We start from the raw sequence: 17,294 nt of genomic DNA on the forward strand, positions 1-17,294 counted from the left end.
TGTAATAATCTCTCTGATATACATGTTGTTTGCCCTGTTTTACTCATTCAGTCATGAAAGTATGTTGTGTTTTTGTCTTTTTTTTAAATATTACATTATATAATCATTTTAACAACATATTTTGTGAATAAACAACAGTCAACATTCTCTGCGTTTGGAGTTAACTTATAAATGAGAAGCTTTCACTGTATAAATTAGCACAGATTGTTGTATGTAGTCAATTTAATGTCAATATATGTATAGTTTGACTTCATATTATATGCTTCTCAGCTCTGAAAGTGCCCAAAAAAAAAGAAGAGAGATTTGTCTCAACATTTAGTTGCTCAATACGTCAAACAACAGACACTAGTTGCACAGCAGGTTTTCTTTCCAGTTTATACACGCTATGAGGCTCAGCAGACCAAATTAAGGAGCCGGCCTGCAACCGGACTGTGTAATTGCATGGCTAAGAAGATTAGGCGAGATTTACCTACCAGGCAGTCGTCAAAAGCAGTTCACGCGAAGCTGGTGCATAGCAACAGGTCAGTGAGCCCTATGCGCCACAGTAACATTCATCAGAGAACTAAGATAGAAGCTCATTGATCAGAAATGGGGGATATTGCCTACTTCTGACCTCACTTTGGAGTTTTTTTTCTGACTTACAGATGAGCCTCTGGAAAAGGTCGGTGTTATATACATTTTCAAATAGTGAATTTGTGAATACTGTAAGGTGAAAAAAACAAACTACTTGCTTTAGTGTAACCTCGTAAGACCACCATATCATATCGTTAACATAATGTATAGATTCAAAATTCTTTAATTATTTTTTTAAGTGTATGTCTGTCCTCCAACAGCTTTGTTAGATAAACAAATATGTGAACAATAGGTACAAACAGTTGGTTTGTTCATCTAATTAGAACAGCATGACGTGAGTGGGCCATGTCCAAAAATGACAGCATACGTCCTACAGACATTATTTACGTGGACATACAATGGGATACTCTGCACTTGCAGGTTTCTGTGGGTGAGTCTCATTTGCATGTTGTTTTAGTCACACCTTTTAATCGGGGTTGTATAATTCATGGTGCTCATTTGCTCTGCAGATCTGTCCGTACAATGCAATCAGATTCCTACCAAGGCAAAAGCACATTGCAGAGGAGAAAAGCAGACAGGTGACACGACATGTGGGTAAGGATTTTGTAAAATCAAACGAGAACAAGTCTGTACAGTTAATGGTGTTTTATTTGATAATGCCATAGAAGTTTGAATTTCATGTTATATCCCACGCCGTCTGTGTTTTAAAAGAATCAGTGTTTTCTGAAAGGCCTTTTGTGGTTTCTAAAAGTTTCGTTTTTCTGCTGCTGTTGCTATAAACCCGTCTTTGATTCGTAAATCACCTTCACATCTCTGTCATACACACAGAGCGGCATGTATTATCTGTTGTCATTTAACAGCTTGTGAAAGCAAAGTGACTGCAACTATCCCAGGGAGCCCTGACCGCGTTAACGCACTGCACAAACGAGTGACCAAAACCGAGAGAGAGATCCTGTCGATCAAGACCAGATTCGCCTGCGAGCGAGCATCATGGGAAAAGAGATTTTCCGAGCTTCAAAGACAACAGGAAGAGTTGCGTAATCAGGTGCGCTTGCTAAAATGTTTGCAGGAGTTGTCGGGTCTGTGGCGATGGTTCGGATTAATCCTGGTCTTGTTCTCCTCAGGTTTTCTCTGAGGCTGAGATTCTGCTGAAAGTGGGAACCTATGAGGGGCAGAGGGACAATGGAGATGATTTGGATGAGCAGTCAAGTAAACGAAAGCAATCACATTATGCAACTGTACAGTTGAAACCATTATTATTTGTCCTTGATGACAACACTTACTGTGTCTCTGACGAATAGGTGGTTTCTACCAACACAAAAGATCCAAAGTGTCATCAAGAAGTGACAGCCACCCATGCAGTTTGTCAGGGAGCCAGGGATCCTTGTCAACCCCACTGAGCTCAAGATCTTCTTCTTTATCTTCAGCCTCAAGGTACAGTCATGAAATGGGCAGGTCGGCATATCCATAAAAGCAAACCTTGATAACTGAGTTGCCTGTGTGTCAAATATTAAGAGACATCAACCTTTTTCCACTTCAGTTATAGCAATGGCATTCAATTACCATGAGTAACCAATGTGAAAGGATCTGGAGATAGTGTGGTAGAAGTCATGCTGCCTCCAACTTTGTTCTGCAAGAATAGTTTGGTGGTGGGTTAGTGTTGGTCTGGAGAGGCATATGCATGGAGAGACGCAAAGACCTAAGAACGATGAACATGGCACCCTGACCGCTATTAGGTACTGGGATGAAAACCCACTGTTAGACCTTTCACTGGTACAATGGGCCCTGGGTTCCTCCAGGTGCATGATAATGCCCAGCTTCATGTGGCAAGAGTATGCTGGCAGTTCTAAATGCAATAGAACATTACTTTATGTTTAGGTCCATTCGACACCAACCAGTTGCACCTCGGACTATCCAGGAGCTCAATGATCCCCAAGTCAGGATCTGGGAGGAGACACCCCAGGATACAATCTGTCATATCATGAGTAGGGTTGTCAAAATATTCGATACCTCGATATAATCAGTACTAAAAAATTTATTATTCAGAGATACGTATTAGCGACAAAATCAATATAAACTGATCCATTAACATTTGCCCAAAATGCTGCACTTCTGGCTGCAGCACTGCAGTAACAGAGGCTCAGCCCCTCTGACCCCTGCAGCCTCACCTGACCATAACAAGCAGGGTCATCTTCTGCTGCAAGTTGTAAACTCTGCTGTGTCTGCTACATTGACACAGCAGAGTTACACTGAGTACATTGGGGACAGCTAGACAAAGCATGCAACCTGTATTTCTCAACAAGAAAAAAAACGTTTGGATGAACTTTTCCTATAAGGCGGACGGACAGGAAAAACAACATGCTGAAACATGTTACATGCTAAGCTGATGGTACAACACTGGTGTTGGAGCACAACAAGGAAATGCCCGTAAAGCTCCTGGATCTGCAACAGTAACGTAGTAAACCTCCAAGACAACATGAGCTAACGCTGTCTGTTCAAATATTAGCTTCCTGTACAACCCAATGACAGGGTTCTGATTGTCTGAGCTCCTGTAGAGCTGCACTTCCTAGGTTTGCAGTTCTGAATCACCCAACACTTTATTCTACTGTGGTAAGAATCAATACCGGAAAAAGTTATTCAGGTGATGGCCCAGTCGGCGAATAAATAGTGAAGCAACAAAACAAAATTGGTGCCTCCATTAATGCTCTGTTTAGTTTTAAAGGCATAGGAGGTCAATGTGGCAAATAATAACACAGAATATTCAATAAACTCTTATTTATATAGTTCCAATTCACAACACATATCATCTCAAGGCACTTTACAAAGTCAAATTCTCTCAAATCATCAGGGCAAACCCCTATATAAGGAAAGCCAGCAGATTGCACCGAGTCTTGAGAAGCAGTATTCACTCCTCCTCAAAGAGTGTAGAGCCATAGGGAGAGTCGTCTGCATTGTCCATGGCTTTGCAGCAATCCCTCATACTGAGCAAGCATGAAGCAACAGTGGAGAGGAAACCTCCTCTTTAACAGAAAGAAGCCTCCAGCAGAACCAGGCTCAGTATGAGCGGTCATCTGCCTCGACCAACTGGGGGTTAGAGAAGACAGAACAGAGACACAAAAAGCACAGAAGCACACATTGATCAAGGAATCCTTTCTATGTTAAATGGGACTGGCAGTTGATCCCTGATCTCCTCCAGCAGCCTAAGCCTATAGCAACATAACTACAGAGATAACCCAGGACAACCTCAGCCACTAACTATGAGGTTTGTCAAAAAAGGAAAGTTTTAAGTCTAGTCTTAAAAGTAGCAGGGTGTCTGCCTCATGGACCAAAACTGGGAGTTGGTTCCACAGGAACCTCACGCTACATTCTTGTACTACTCTTGTACTACTCTCCATTGATGCATTATTTGCTATTGTTTCAACTTTTAACGCATGGACATGAAGTTAAAAGTCTGTTTACTCTCTTCATAGTACCTTAATCTGCCCTTGTGATCTGTTTAGCTGTGGCACTGCGACTGTGCTTCCAGGGAGGCTGAGCTACTGTTATCAACAACTTCACATTTTCCTTCTGTTGATGATACACTCGGCCCTGGCTTTCATTGTTACCCTGTCTCTCTCCCAGACATAGATATTGGCTGACCTTTTACTGCCACTACGTGCTCTCTTTCATCCTCTATACTTGAAAACTGGCTCAGAGCTTATCTTCTTATTATGTTTCTCACCTAGACGAAGCCATTAAAGGAGCTAGTAACCTTTGTTACTTTTCTCCCACATAGAAAGTACTCCTGGATCAACGTTTCTCTGTTTTTTGTCGTATGTGTTTTGGTCAGTGCAGATGGCCCCTCACGCTGAACCTGGTTCTGCTGTTAAAGGGGAGTTTTCCATTCAACTGTAGCTACATAAGTAGTAGAACCATGCGCCATGTCACAGAGCTCAAATAATCTCAAGATGTTCTTTGAAAGTGACACTAATTTCAGTGTATTACAATGACGTCCACAATCTAACCCCAACAATGCATCCTTGGGATATTGTAGAACAGGAAATTGGCATTGTGGATGTGTAGCTGACAAATGTGCAGTAATCATGTGATGCTTTCATGTCAGTATGGACCAAAACCTCCAAGGAATGTTTTTGATGCCTTGCTCTATGTCATGAAATGTGTGCAGATTGTGGGTCCAATCCGAAATTAGCAAGATGTCACTGATAAAGTGGCCGGTGAGTGTACTGTAGTACACTCATTTCCGGTGAGAGTTGGACTCCGCCAAGGTTGCCCTTTGTCACCGATTCTGTTCATAACTTTTATGGACAGAATTTCTAGGCACAGCCAAGGTGTTGAGGGGATCTGTTTTGGGGGCCTTAGGATTGCGTCTCTGCTATTCGCGGATGACGTGGCCCTATTGGCTTCATCAGGGCGTGATCTACAGCTCCCACTAGAGCGGTTCGCAGCCGAGTGCGAAGCGGCCGGGATGAGAATCAGTACCTTCAAATCCGAGACCATGGTCTTGAGCCGGACAAGGGTAGAGTGCCTCCTCTGGGTTGGGGAGGATGTGCTGCCCCTAGTGGAGGAGTTCAAGTATCTTGGGGTCTTGTTCACGAATGAGGGGAAGATGGAGCGGGAGATCGACAGGTGGATTGGTGCGCCGTCTGCTGTGAAGCGGGTGCTGTACCGCTCCGTTGTGGTGAAGAGAGAGCTGAGCCAAAAGGCGAAGCTCTCGATTAACCGGTCTATCTACGTTCCTACCCTCATCTATGGTCACGAGCTTTGGGTCGTGACCGAAAGAACGAGATACAAGCGGCCGAAATTAGATCTCTCCATAGTGTGTCTGGGCTCTACCTTAGAGACAGGGTAAGGAGATCAGTCATCCAGGGAGGACTCACAGTAGAGCCGCTGCTCCTCCACGTCGAGAGGAGCCAGTTGAGGTGGCTCAGGCATCTGGTCAGGATGCCTCCTGGACGTCTCCCTGGTGAGGTGTTCTGGGCACGTCCCACCGGGAGGAGGCCCAGAGGGAGGCCCAGGACACGCTGGAGGGACTATGTCTCTCGGCTGGCCTGGGAACGCCTTGGGATTCCCCTGGAGGAGCTGGCCCAAGAGGCCGGGGAGAGGGACGTCTGGGCCTCCGTACTGAAGCTGCTAACCCCGCGACCCGACCCCGGATAAGCGGAAGACTATGGATGGATAGATGGCAATTCATTTTTGTTTGTTGATTTTGTGTAAAGATAATAAAACCAACTGCTGATTTCATTTCCTTCTTCAAACTACTCAATATGGTAACAAAATAAAACCCTTTTCTGTTTTACTCACAGCCAAAAAAAAAAAAAAAAATCAAACAGTGATCAAGCTGCAAATTTGAACAAGGATACATCAGTCTTTGTTGTAGAACTAACTTATTTCTTCCTTTCTGAAGTGTGCAATCCTGGAAAGCTTCTCACGGCCCACATCGGGTTTTTGTCCCTCACTCACCAATGGACTTGCAACTGGGTCACCGGGTTAGGATCATGCTGCCATCTGGCCGGATCAGCACGGGGACAGTTCGTTTCCTGGGCCACCTGCAGGGGGAGCCAGAGCTGCAGCTTGGTGTGGAGCTGCAGAGTCATGACGCCTCACTGTGTGACGGCACGCACAATGGACAGGCATACTTTGAATGGTAACTAATTAAAAAAATATATCAAGCACCTTGTGGATATTTTTTGTCAATCTGAAATTTTGTGAGTGCGTTATTTCACTTTTGGTTTGTCCACTAAAATGTTCTCAGTAATGCTTTGCTTAGATACTGCCACAACTTCTTTTGAAGTAAAAAAACAAAAACAGAAAACATTTTTAAACAAACATGTTTTCATTTATTTAACCAAAGTTACTGCTTTATTGTTTTTTTTTAAACTAGTGTACATGGATGTCATGCAATTAAGACAAAAAACAGCTTCACACACCCTGACTTACTGACACGCTTTTTGCAATTTCAAAGCCTGCTAAGCAGGTTCAAGTTATAGCGTTTAAAGGTGAGGCATGGGTTTGTCTGACACAATGAAAAAAGGTATTTTCTCTATAACTACTTTATTAATAAAAAAAAAAAACATGAAATAAAATATTTCCACGAGGTTGAAAGTGTGTATGTGTGACTTGTGTTGTTCTATTCACAAAATTGTTAATTCCTTAATCTAAATATAATTTCCTTTTCCTGGCAGCAAACCGGGACATGGCGCCTTTGTGCCATTCCACAAGCTGCTGATGGCCTGGGAATAACAGAAGCCCGTGTATCAGGAAGAGCATTAGACACAGCAGTAAGCTAGCTATTTGGAGAAGGTAGTTCATGTCAAAGGTAACATATAATTCAATAAATTTCTAGAATGACATATATCATATGTATGACAGCTAACATGTAACATTTGTGTATTTTCAAAGGAGAGATTTGAAATCAATAATTTTTCATGTAAAGCAATTTTTTTTTTAAAGAATCTGGTTTAAAGGCAATATGTAAAGGTTAAGATGAAAATAAAATTGTTTTACACAAAGTAATTTCGTTTTTTTTCTCTCTCTACATAAAGATGTCTTTAAGGTCAGCTGCAAAGCAAAACAAAATAGAAATATAAAAATGTTATTAAAAAGAGTCTTTAAAGTCAAGAATAAAGTGTCTTTCAAACTGAGCCCAGACAACGGCAAACCTACAACTGTATAATAACTGTCTTAAACAGATTTACAGCTTATAAAACACTTTCTTTCCTTTGAATATGTGCCCAATTAAAGTCAAAATGAGTAAACATATCGTTTAAGGAAACTTAAGTCAATTACTGAACCACAGCTTATTCCTTTATTTGCTGTATCTAACTTTTCAGAAACAGCCACATATTTTTACGACAAGTTGACAGAATATCATATTGTTGGCATTTAAACATGTAGAAACATTTTCCTCTCTTCGTGACTTCTTGCGACTCTCAAATGCATTTCTCAACAGCATTTGTGGCAACTGAACACCTTGATGAAATTGCCTAACAGTGTTTTTTTTTTACATATCGTTACATGCTGTTACGCATGTAAGGTTATAGGCATGATTGCACAGATAAATCACAAACACACACACGCGTCATTGTGGCTGCATCTGGCTGGTGCGCATATTTTAAATCTCTGAAATAGTCGAAACAGACACGACTCTGTCAGAAATAAAGGCACCCTATATGGCCTCGGAAAATGTGCCTGAATTAATACACAAGAATCATTTGTTGATAGAAAGTCGGTAGAACAAAAGTAGACATTGCTTAGATATCTTTTTGCAGTTCCTGTGTTTGCTCACAATACAATGGATACGGTTAGATTTTTTTACAACTAAGCACTGATAATGCTCACAGTTTTTGGCTGCTATACCAGTTTTGCAGATGAAATCCCTCGATAACTTGTCGAAATGGCCTAAAGATGACCTTGTCAAGTTTTGGCAAAACAAATACGAAAGATACAAAGTTGTTTCTTTTTCATATCAGAACTCTCAGAGCGGGGTTCTGTGAAGTGATAAGTTATGGATTAATCAGCATCTCATACGCAGTAGGTAAGCCTCTCAGCATCTGCAATTTCCTTTTGTTTATTTTAGGGGAAACAGCAAAACCAATTCAGGGCAAATCTCAACATAATTTATTGGTTCCTACAATCCTTCCCTGCCTCATAGCTGTGCAAAACTAAAGGTGTTAAGTGTATTTTGCCAGAGTAACAATCTGTTACAAATGTGACGTGTGGTGAAAAAGAGATTTTGACAAATTAATGTAAAGCTATTTCCCTGGTTTTTTATTTTTCCTTTTCTTTTCAGTTAATCCAACTGGATAATACGTTCGGTTTTCAAGACCTTAAAAGTATATAAAAAGCATTTGCATGAACCCCTACAGATTTATTACTTAATTTGGAGTTGTTTCAATTTTATAGAAACCCACTCTATTACTGGCCTGTTCTAAAAATTCATAAACTCTCAATACAGTCTGCTTCTTAAAGCTTAAGAAGCTGAGAGAGGTTTCCACTGTTTCATCTGAAGTGTAGAAGAAAAACGAGATGAAGCTTTGAGAAAGGTCATGCAAAAATTTAACGAAAGTAACAAGGACTTTGGTGAAAAAAAATAAATAAAACTATTGCAGCCAGATCAATATTAAGAGGGTAATCAGACCTTGGGCCTGACTTACTTGAGCAAAAATTGCTGATTCTGTTTCTCCTCAGCGTACTGGGAGCGCCAGCAGTGTTCAAAGACAGTAGTTTTCAGGTCAGCCCGATCAGCCAATCAGAAGCAGGTTTTCAACAATGTAGGGTCACATTGCCAGTCAATTATAAATATATTCATATTTTACCCCTTTATTTAGACAAGAAAAAGCAAAATAGAACACCAACACAGAGATAGAGCAGATGATGAAATTGCTGACTCCAGGCTGAACTGACTTCCAACAAGTAATTCTGCTAAAAAAAAGACAGGCCCACTTTAAGAGTTTACCACAATAAAGTGTATTATAGTTAATTAATAATGGATTTTTAAAAACTATGAATTTCTATACCAAAACAAGATAATTTATGTAATATATGCTTTGACATATTGACAGACTCATTCTTATTATCAAATTTTAAGGTTATAAAAGCATTCATGTTACTGGCAAGCGGTGTGAGGCTGTGGTGGCTTATAGTTGAAGTATAGAACGTCAATTATAAGAAACGTGGAGAAAGAAGATAAAAGTAGGTGAAAAGATCTACTGAGGCCTGTTTGCTACACTCTTTTTCCCCCAAAAATAATACAAACTAATAATTCAAATTTTAAGAGAACAGATTTCCCATTCCCGTTAATGGGGAGTTTTTCTTTCTACTGTCGCTTTATGCTTGCTCAGTATGAGGGATTGCTGCAAAGCCATGGACAATGCAGACGACTCTACCTGTGGCTCTATGCTTCTCAAGGAGTGAATGCTGCTTGTCGGGACTTTGATGCAATCAACTGGGTTCCCTTACATAGGAAATTTTTGACCAATCTCTATAATCTGACCCAATCTGTGTGGTCTGATTGAATTTGGCTTTGTAGAGTGCCTTGAGATGACTTTCTTCACGAATTGGCGCTATAAAAATAAAATTGAATTGAATAGATTTCCAAATTTTATTTCCATTTTCATTAAAACAGTCACTTCAATACGTACATAATTTACATTTTTATTGGTGCATGTTTCGTGGAAATGGAGCACATTTACAGGAAGGGCACACTTGGTAAATTCCTTAAATACGGACAGTGCTTTCAGTAGTCACCTCTGTTCAGTTTCCTTGTGAGATTAGAACTGTAGATCACAGATAATACTGAATGACCCCAGACTGTTACAGACGACTCAAGTGAAACCAAAAGCATAAAAACATGTCATGCAACATGAGAACTTAAAAATAACATTTGACACAATATGCATCAACAGTCAAAACTCCTGAAACCCGGTCATCTTTGGTCTGGAGGCACATTTCATCCGAAATATGGACGGCAGGGTTACATTTGACCACCGTGTCAAACACAGAACTCAACATTGACTTCTCATGAATATTGGGGTACATTTCTCTGCCATAATAAAAGATAGCAAAGAATCAGGGTATTGGTACATTATCTTCTAAATTAATGCTCTCACAAATGATTTTTCTCATCTCAGACTGACATAGGGCTGCAACTAATGATCATTTTGGTAGCTGACGAATCTATCAATTTTATTTCTATTTAAGATAACAATTTAATCCATCACCGCTTTCTGTGGTCTTAGCTCAGCCTCTGCTCTCAGTACCAGCAAGCAGGGGTTTACATTAGCACATAAATAGTCATAGTAGATTTAAATGATGAGTAGAAAACGCTTTACATTTTCACAAACAGAATAAAAGGTTTCACAAATCACATAGTGATGTTTTAAAGAATATCTGCTTAGCATAGAGTTATTCGGTTCAGGTTTGACTAGTGTAGACATTTTAACATTTCAAGCAGAACCGAACAAAGGTAATCTTAAGCGCTTGAAGGTCAAATAGCTCGCTACCAATAAGCTGAACAAGTGTTCAGTGTCCTCCTAACATGTTAAGTTGTTTTAACTTACATAAACATAAAAATAACATTCAACAGACATAAAAGCAACCATTTACTGTAGCTTAGTAAACCCTATAGGGTAATGGGCAAGAGTTACAGATCTATTCAATTACAACAACCCGCACTGGAGGTCACTTCCACGGCGCCCAGCAATTTTTCTCATCGTTTTTTCTCTCTGTTGTAAAGGAACAATTATTCTCAAAAAAAAAAAAACATGGCTGATGTGTACTGACTAGGCCCAGTACACTGTGATGGGTTTAATGTGTATTGTTGGCAATACTTAACATAACTATAGTGTATTAATTCCCGCTATAACAACATTGATGTGGCTGTACTTGACATGCCGACATTGAAATTTGAGATCGACAGTTTCTTGTCGCCGACCTTGCTGATCATTTGATTGCTGTGACCCTTAAACGCAATAATCCTGATCATATCGATATTTCAGATTGAAGAGCACGACACACGCAATCAGAATATCATCCCCTGAGCTTTCATGTTCAGTATCTCTGCAGCCATTTTTTCAGCGTCCACCAGGTGCGGGAACATCTCCATGACCCGGTCCACTTGGTGAGGGTTAAAGATGGCTTGCAGTTTCTTGCGCATCTCTGACCTCTGTTGTTCGAAGGCAGCAGAAGGTGGCGGGGGGCGTTGTTGCCCCCAGGGTTGGTACTGCTGATTGTTATAAGAGCAGCAGGAGCTGTGGCAGTGTGAAGGGTAGGCCAGAGACGGGACAGGGCACGATGTTCTGGCTTGGGGAGCACACTGAAAGGGATCTGACCAGTAATGCTGATGGAGAGGGGGGGCTGCGGCGTTGTGCAAATGGGCGGGAAGGCTCCGCTGTTGATGCGCACTGTATGGGAACATATCTGAAAGGTAGGTGTTGCAGAGGGGTTGACCGCTGCAGTCGATGTTGCTGCGATGTTGCCGATGAGGAGATGAACAGCATCCGTTACAATGACTGGTACTGTTTTTCTCCCCATGAACTGAGGCATGCTGGGGTCCGGCGAAGGCGCTCCGATGCTGAGGCCCAGGTCTGTGGGTGCCGCTGAGGGGTGGCAACATGTCCGAGTAGTGGCTCTCAGTTGAGCCAAAACCAGAATCAAAATTTTCCTGAGACATGCCGGGATAGTAATGATTGGGCTTAAAATGCAACCCAGGGTATTCGTTCTGACACTGTCCTCCATTTACCGGAGACAAAATCTGGTTGGGGCTTTTTCTGAACTCTTCCCAGGGCACTAGTTTATTTTCACTAATTTGACGAGGAACCGAGTAACTCTGTTGATCCCAAGGGAGATGTCTGTGTCGAGGATGGAAAGGCTCAGGCTCAGACTGAGGATAGCTGACCGAAGATCTGGCCTTTCTCTCTTCTTTTACAGTAGAAATCTGTGCTTTCTCCCTCAGCTCATCAGCCAGGGACAGGTAGGAGTGGTTTGCCCGCTCAGGATGGTAATACTTACACTTGATGCCATAAGTGCACTTTTTATCTGAAATAAATAAAAACCACACATTTTTCAGTTAGAAAGTTGCAACTGTAGCACCAAAACAAGATGTAGTCAAAGCTACCAGCTAGACATCCCTGTTAAATCATTCAAACTTACAGTAGTTATGGTTTGTCTCCTAGAAATCATGTCATGGTTGTATCATTTATTCATCAGTTTAGTTCTAAATTGTTATTTAATTAGGAGAAGAAATTCAAACTCACAAAAACCAACTTCCACTGAAACATGCAAGTGATACATGTGCCGTCACATACAGCAAATGGTAGCCCATTAGATTTATTTTTAAATATGTCTCTTCGTAGTTTTCTTTCTATTTTCTGCACTTTAGTCCCATATTTCTTAAATAAACTCCTCATTAGGAAGTGTTTACTTCTGTTCCGTTGGGCTGAATCCAAATGTTTGAGCTGTACATAAGTACACTGCAGAGACTACCCAGGAGGTTTGATTAAAGTAATTTTCAAGTCGCAACTTTTCCTGCAGAACTGCCGTGGTGACTGGCACTTCCGGCAAAAAGTCCCATCGTGCATGCGCCTGCAGCACAGTTTACTTAGCTGCAATCTTCCCAGTCAACATCAAAGGAAAAAGAAAGAAAGACATGTCAAAAAGGAGAGAGGCCGTACAGGCTGGCAGCAGCGGTATGAACTGATGTTGTTATGATTACTGGATGCCAGCGGATCAGCTCACTTGTTGCACCTTGGAAATCCAAAACACAAGACTGGATTACCCTTTTTTCTCGTTATCGGTACACTTTCTAACTTTGGGGTATTTTGTGAAATCCATGCCTCATTACCCAGCTGGGTTTTCAAAAATAATCATCACAGGATGTCTTGGTTTGCTGGTTAAAATACCTAATCTCTGTGCCAATAATTTCTTACCATATGGACAGGGTAGTTTCTTCTGCTCCACGGGCAGGGGTCTTTTCCTAAGAAAGTTGTCAAGGCTAGGACCATGTCTACCCAAAGGATCATCTGGAGGCATGAACCTGTAAAAAGAGACAAAAATGTTAATAAACTAGCCGGCCCTTTCACAAAATGCCTCACACTAAAGCAACAGCAGCATTGGAAGATATCACTGTAACGGAGGTGTGGCACGATTTCCTTACTTGTCATTCACAAACGAGTACATGAGGAGCCTCTCCTCAATGCATTTCTTCCACTCAGGTCGTTCTCCTTGTAGATCACGGTACGTGTCGTTGGACACAATTACCCCGTCTGACTCATATGCCAGTTTGACAATGAAGCGGTCGTCATAACAAACCACTCGCTTGCCACCGACACGGCGCGATGGGGTGAAGGCCACTATTTTCTGTTTCTCCAGCTCCAACAGAATGTGTTGATCTGAAATGGCAGCAAGTCAACAAAATGTGGATAAATGCATGTGTTTTTCGTTCTTTATGCAGTCCTGGCCAGAATTATACATGCACTCATCACAAGAATGAACGTCATATTGATTTAGGGTTTTTACTAAAATATTCCAACTATTTTTTTGCTTTGGTCGAATGCTGGATTTCTTTTATCGATTTTTAAACAAGAATTACGTTTTAAATTATTCAAATTATTATGTTTTTTTTTTATCCATGAAGGGTAAAGTGTATACATATAGACTCAAACATATACATACACCTCAGCTAATATTTGGTTTAAATGTCTCTTTGCAAGTTGGAAAGAAACTGCACACTATTTGTAGGCATCAAGAAGCTCAATACCTCATTTTGGCTCGATAGTTGAGCACTTGTTGGCAGAAATTTGACTTTGAATAGTCATTGGTGGTTTTTTAAATAGTTAAGACATTTTTAGTGGGGCTGAGGCCGTGACATTTGCTCTATTACATTCCAAACCCAGTTTTGTTGAGTGTTTGGGTTCAATGCTCTGTTCAAACACTCAACTTTATTTAATTTATAAAAAGTTTGAAAGTGTTATAACTGACATCTAGACTTTCTGATAAGAAAAGTGGTAAAATATCCGGCCCTGATAATGCAAGAAACCGGCTAAAGACGTGTGTAGTTTCTCTGCAATTTGGTAAGTGATATTTAAAGTGTATGTATATATTTGAGCCTGTATGAATGTTTAATTCAGATTTTCTTTAAGCTTCTGCACCAATTCTTGTTTTTAAAATTCATTAATGTTTGTTGTACGATCATTCTAAAAAATAAGATTGGTTAAAATATTGCCACCCCATCTACGGTATGATTCTGTAGTTCATATTGAATTTGAAAAGTATGAGGTATGAGAAATTTACCTATGTCTAAAGACATTGGTTGTCTTTAGACAGAGCAGAGTATCTACAAATTTACAGAAAAAGTAAGACAATGAAAAGTAATTTGCTTTAATATGTTATTATAGTTAATGTTATATCTTAATCCACATTATGCTCTGTGAATGAAAAGGCTTTAAAAAAGCATTTAACAAAGGGTGCAGTAATAGTAAAGCAAATGCTATCAAGATTAATATTACAAAAACAGAACAAATAGAAGTCCCATTAAAACGTAATACAGACACGGAAACCGATTAAACAAGTTAGTGAACAAGTCAAGTAAAATGACCCATGAACCTGACAAACGAACCAGGAAACTGGCTGAGTAATAATGTTTAGCCAGGGGCACGTTTTCATGCGGGTGCTTTTTTCATTGGTCCCAAAGCAGTGGATTGTTGTTGGCACTTTGCAAATAAACTACTGTAGGTATGGAGGAAAAAAAATAAACAAACACATATAAAGTTCCTGATGGGACTTTCCCAGGGGTGGCTATGTTTTTTTTTTTTTTCTTTTTTACTTCCTTATTCACAGACAAAAATAGAACCTATGGTTTACTCCACCCAGGCTGAACCGACACTGAAATCACAAGAGCCTTAAGGTGAAGTAATACTATCAGGAAGCTAGTTCAGCATTAGGGAACTGAAACATATTTTATCAATCTATAGTATTTAACAACACCGAAACAGTTCAGTGAGTCTCTTATACAAGATTTGTAGAAGCATAGGAACTAGTATTACATGGTAAAACAATGAGTAACAAATCTTGGTCTTTTCGTCATATCCATGTTTCAGCTTTATTCATACTAAAGAAAGTCTTTATAAAACATCTAATGGATGATGTGAAAGTGAATCAGTGACTCACTGATCAAAAATTATGCAATGCCCGCAGCAGCAGTAAAGGAACGTATTGAAAGCGGAGGTCATAGCTAGGCAAAAAGAACCCCATTTTACCACACATCCTAAATTCGCTTCTCATTTGTCTTTGTTGATGTACAAAGCAGCTACATTCTGTTCTGCTCTCGTCTAGGATGGGAAAAATTTAACCAAACCTGAAGATTGAGGACAATGACTGGAGTGTTTCTTGTTTTTCCCCGCAAGCTGCATATCTCACACAATCCCAGCTCGCAAAAAAAAAAAAGCTTGTCAAAACATGCAGAGGCCCGAACTCTGAGGCTAAGGGGAAATGTTATTTTCTTAGTACACATCGAACCACACAGAAAAAGACGCGCCTTCGTTAGTTTTTTTTAAGCCTTCTGAGTAATATGTATTTTTATTTAAGAATGATTATTGTTATCCAAGCATCAACCGTAATGCTTGCATTTAGGTTTTATGTTGCGTAGTGGAAAGAGATCATTTCTCCTGTCAGGTAAACCAGCTGCCTGGTTACCTGACAGGAGCCAGCTGGCTGTTTCACAGTCGGAGGTGTCCTCACCTTTTATGGGGGTGTCAGCTCGGGGCAGCTCTTTGCGCCAAGAGGGAACAAACACAGTAATGTTGTTATGACCTCTGTCCAGAAAGAAATTCACTGTCAACTCTATTCCCCGGCATGAGAAGACTTCCTTGTTGCCGTGACTGTAAAAGAAAAAGGGTGTGGGGAGGAGAACATCAGTTAAAAGTCTTTTCAGTGGAAATACACTTAAAGGAAGCAGTCAAGATCCAGTTGAACTGTTTCAACACCGCATGCCTTTGAATGATCTCACTGAAGGACCATCCTTTTCCTTATGTATTGTGTCCCCTGGCTGTGGTGGGGAGGGGCTCCTGAATTTGTGTGTCGTACCGGTCGCTTTTTTTGTCAAAACAAGGTCGGGTCATGTGGTTAACACCCATTAAAGAGTCAAATAACCCAACTCTGTGAAAATTCCTGCGAAAAAGTCAGAGCGGAATGAATAATTACAACAACTGATGAATATCTAAATTGTTTTCTCACAACTGTGGTTTACGGTCCTCAGATAAGAAACTGCAAAAGGAGTTAAAGTATTATCTTTATGATGGGTTATCATTTCAGGAAATGGTCAACGCTCGCTGGCCACTTTATTAGGTACAACAGCTCAGGTACATCAGCTCATTGCATAGCATTAACTCACTGCATTTGGGCATTTTGGAGTTGAAACTAAGCATCAGAAAAGTAAAGAAAGGGTATAAAATTGACTTTGAACCTAGGATTGCTGTGGTGAAAGATGCATTAGTCTTATAATTTCAGAAACTGCTGACAACTCTGGGATTTTCACTGAACAATCTCTCGGGTTAACACAGAACAGCTTCAAGGAGAGGAAAAAAAACCAGCAATGAGACATAATGCACCGGCACCATAATCAGGCAACAACAGATTGGGAAAATGTTGCCTGGCCTTGATTGCAGCGCTGGTCAGCATTACGTGGAACTAATGTACTAACATGCATCCAAAAGCCCTTGCATCAACAGTTCATGATGGTGTAATGTTGTGTGGTTTTTGTCTACCCACACGTTCGGCATCTTAGCGCCAACTAAGCATCACTTAAATGCCCCAGCCTGCCTAAGTACTGCGGCAGACCATGTTTATCACCTTTGGACTGTAGGAAGTTCTGATGGCTACTTCCAGCAGGTAAGTCACCTTCATACAAACTTCAAATTGTCTCAAACTGGTTTCTTGAACATGAAAATGGGCCTGCTGTGCTGCAATGGCCTCCACAGTCACCGGAAATCAATCTAACGGAGAACCTTTGCAATGTGTTGGAACGGGCTGACAAAGCCGCAGAACGTGTGTGACACTATCTTGTCCATATGGACACTATTTTATTGGGGGCAAGATGTTAATAAAGTAATCTGTGGTTGTATGACACGTGCTAATATTACTTTTATTACCTCATGGCGACATTGCTGCCGTCAATAACAACAGGCCTCAGCTCCGAGTCTGCAGGCTTTTGCTCCCCAAGTTGTGGC

General features: G+C 40.7%; 2 protein-coding genes across 5 annotated transcripts; one reads left to right on the plus strand and one right to left on the minus strand.

Moving 5' to 3' along the window:
• Positions 1–475: 475 nt before the first annotated feature.
• Positions 476–7,080, plus strand: LOC105937444 (centrosome-associated protein 350). 4 transcript variants are annotated; one of them, XM_021324647.2, is made up of 8 exons: positions 476–661; positions 897–1,003; positions 1,083–1,163; positions 1,434–1,618; positions 1,698–1,782; positions 1,875–2,007; positions 5,978–6,217; positions 6,756–7,080. In XM_021324647.2, the coding sequence occupies exons 2-8, from the start codon at positions 919–921 to the stop codon at positions 6,811–6,813; spliced, it is 867 nt and encodes a 288-aa protein (XP_021180322.2). In that variant the 5' UTR covers positions 476–661; positions 897–918; the 3' UTR covers positions 6,814–7,080. The 4 variants fall into 4 exon arrangements, with proteins under 4 accessions (XP_021180322.2, XP_021180323.2, XP_021180324.2 ...); XM_021324648.2 differs by having other exon boundaries at positions 902–1,003; XM_021324649.2 differs by having other exon boundaries at positions 477–661; positions 1,083–1,167.
• A 2,579-nt stretch (positions 7,081–9,659) lies between these two features.
• On the minus strand, positions 9,660–17,294 carry LOC105937441 (endoribonuclease ZC3H12A; the record flags this gene model as incomplete). The annotated part of the gene is given in 5 exon segments (XM_036133132.1): positions 9,660–12,108; positions 12,999–13,105; positions 13,226–13,460; positions 15,808–15,947; positions 17,217–17,294. Coding segments are annotated over 5 exon segments (1,576 nt in total), but the record flags the coding sequence as incomplete, so codon positions are not given.

Source organism: Fundulus heteroclitus, chromosome 3 (genome assembly GCF_011125445.2).
Source record: "Fundulus heteroclitus isolate FHET01 chromosome 3, MU-UCD_Fhet_4.1, whole genome shotgun sequence".
Classification (NCBI taxonomy): domain Eukaryota; kingdom Metazoa; phylum Chordata; class Actinopteri; order Cyprinodontiformes; family Fundulidae; genus Fundulus; species Fundulus heteroclitus.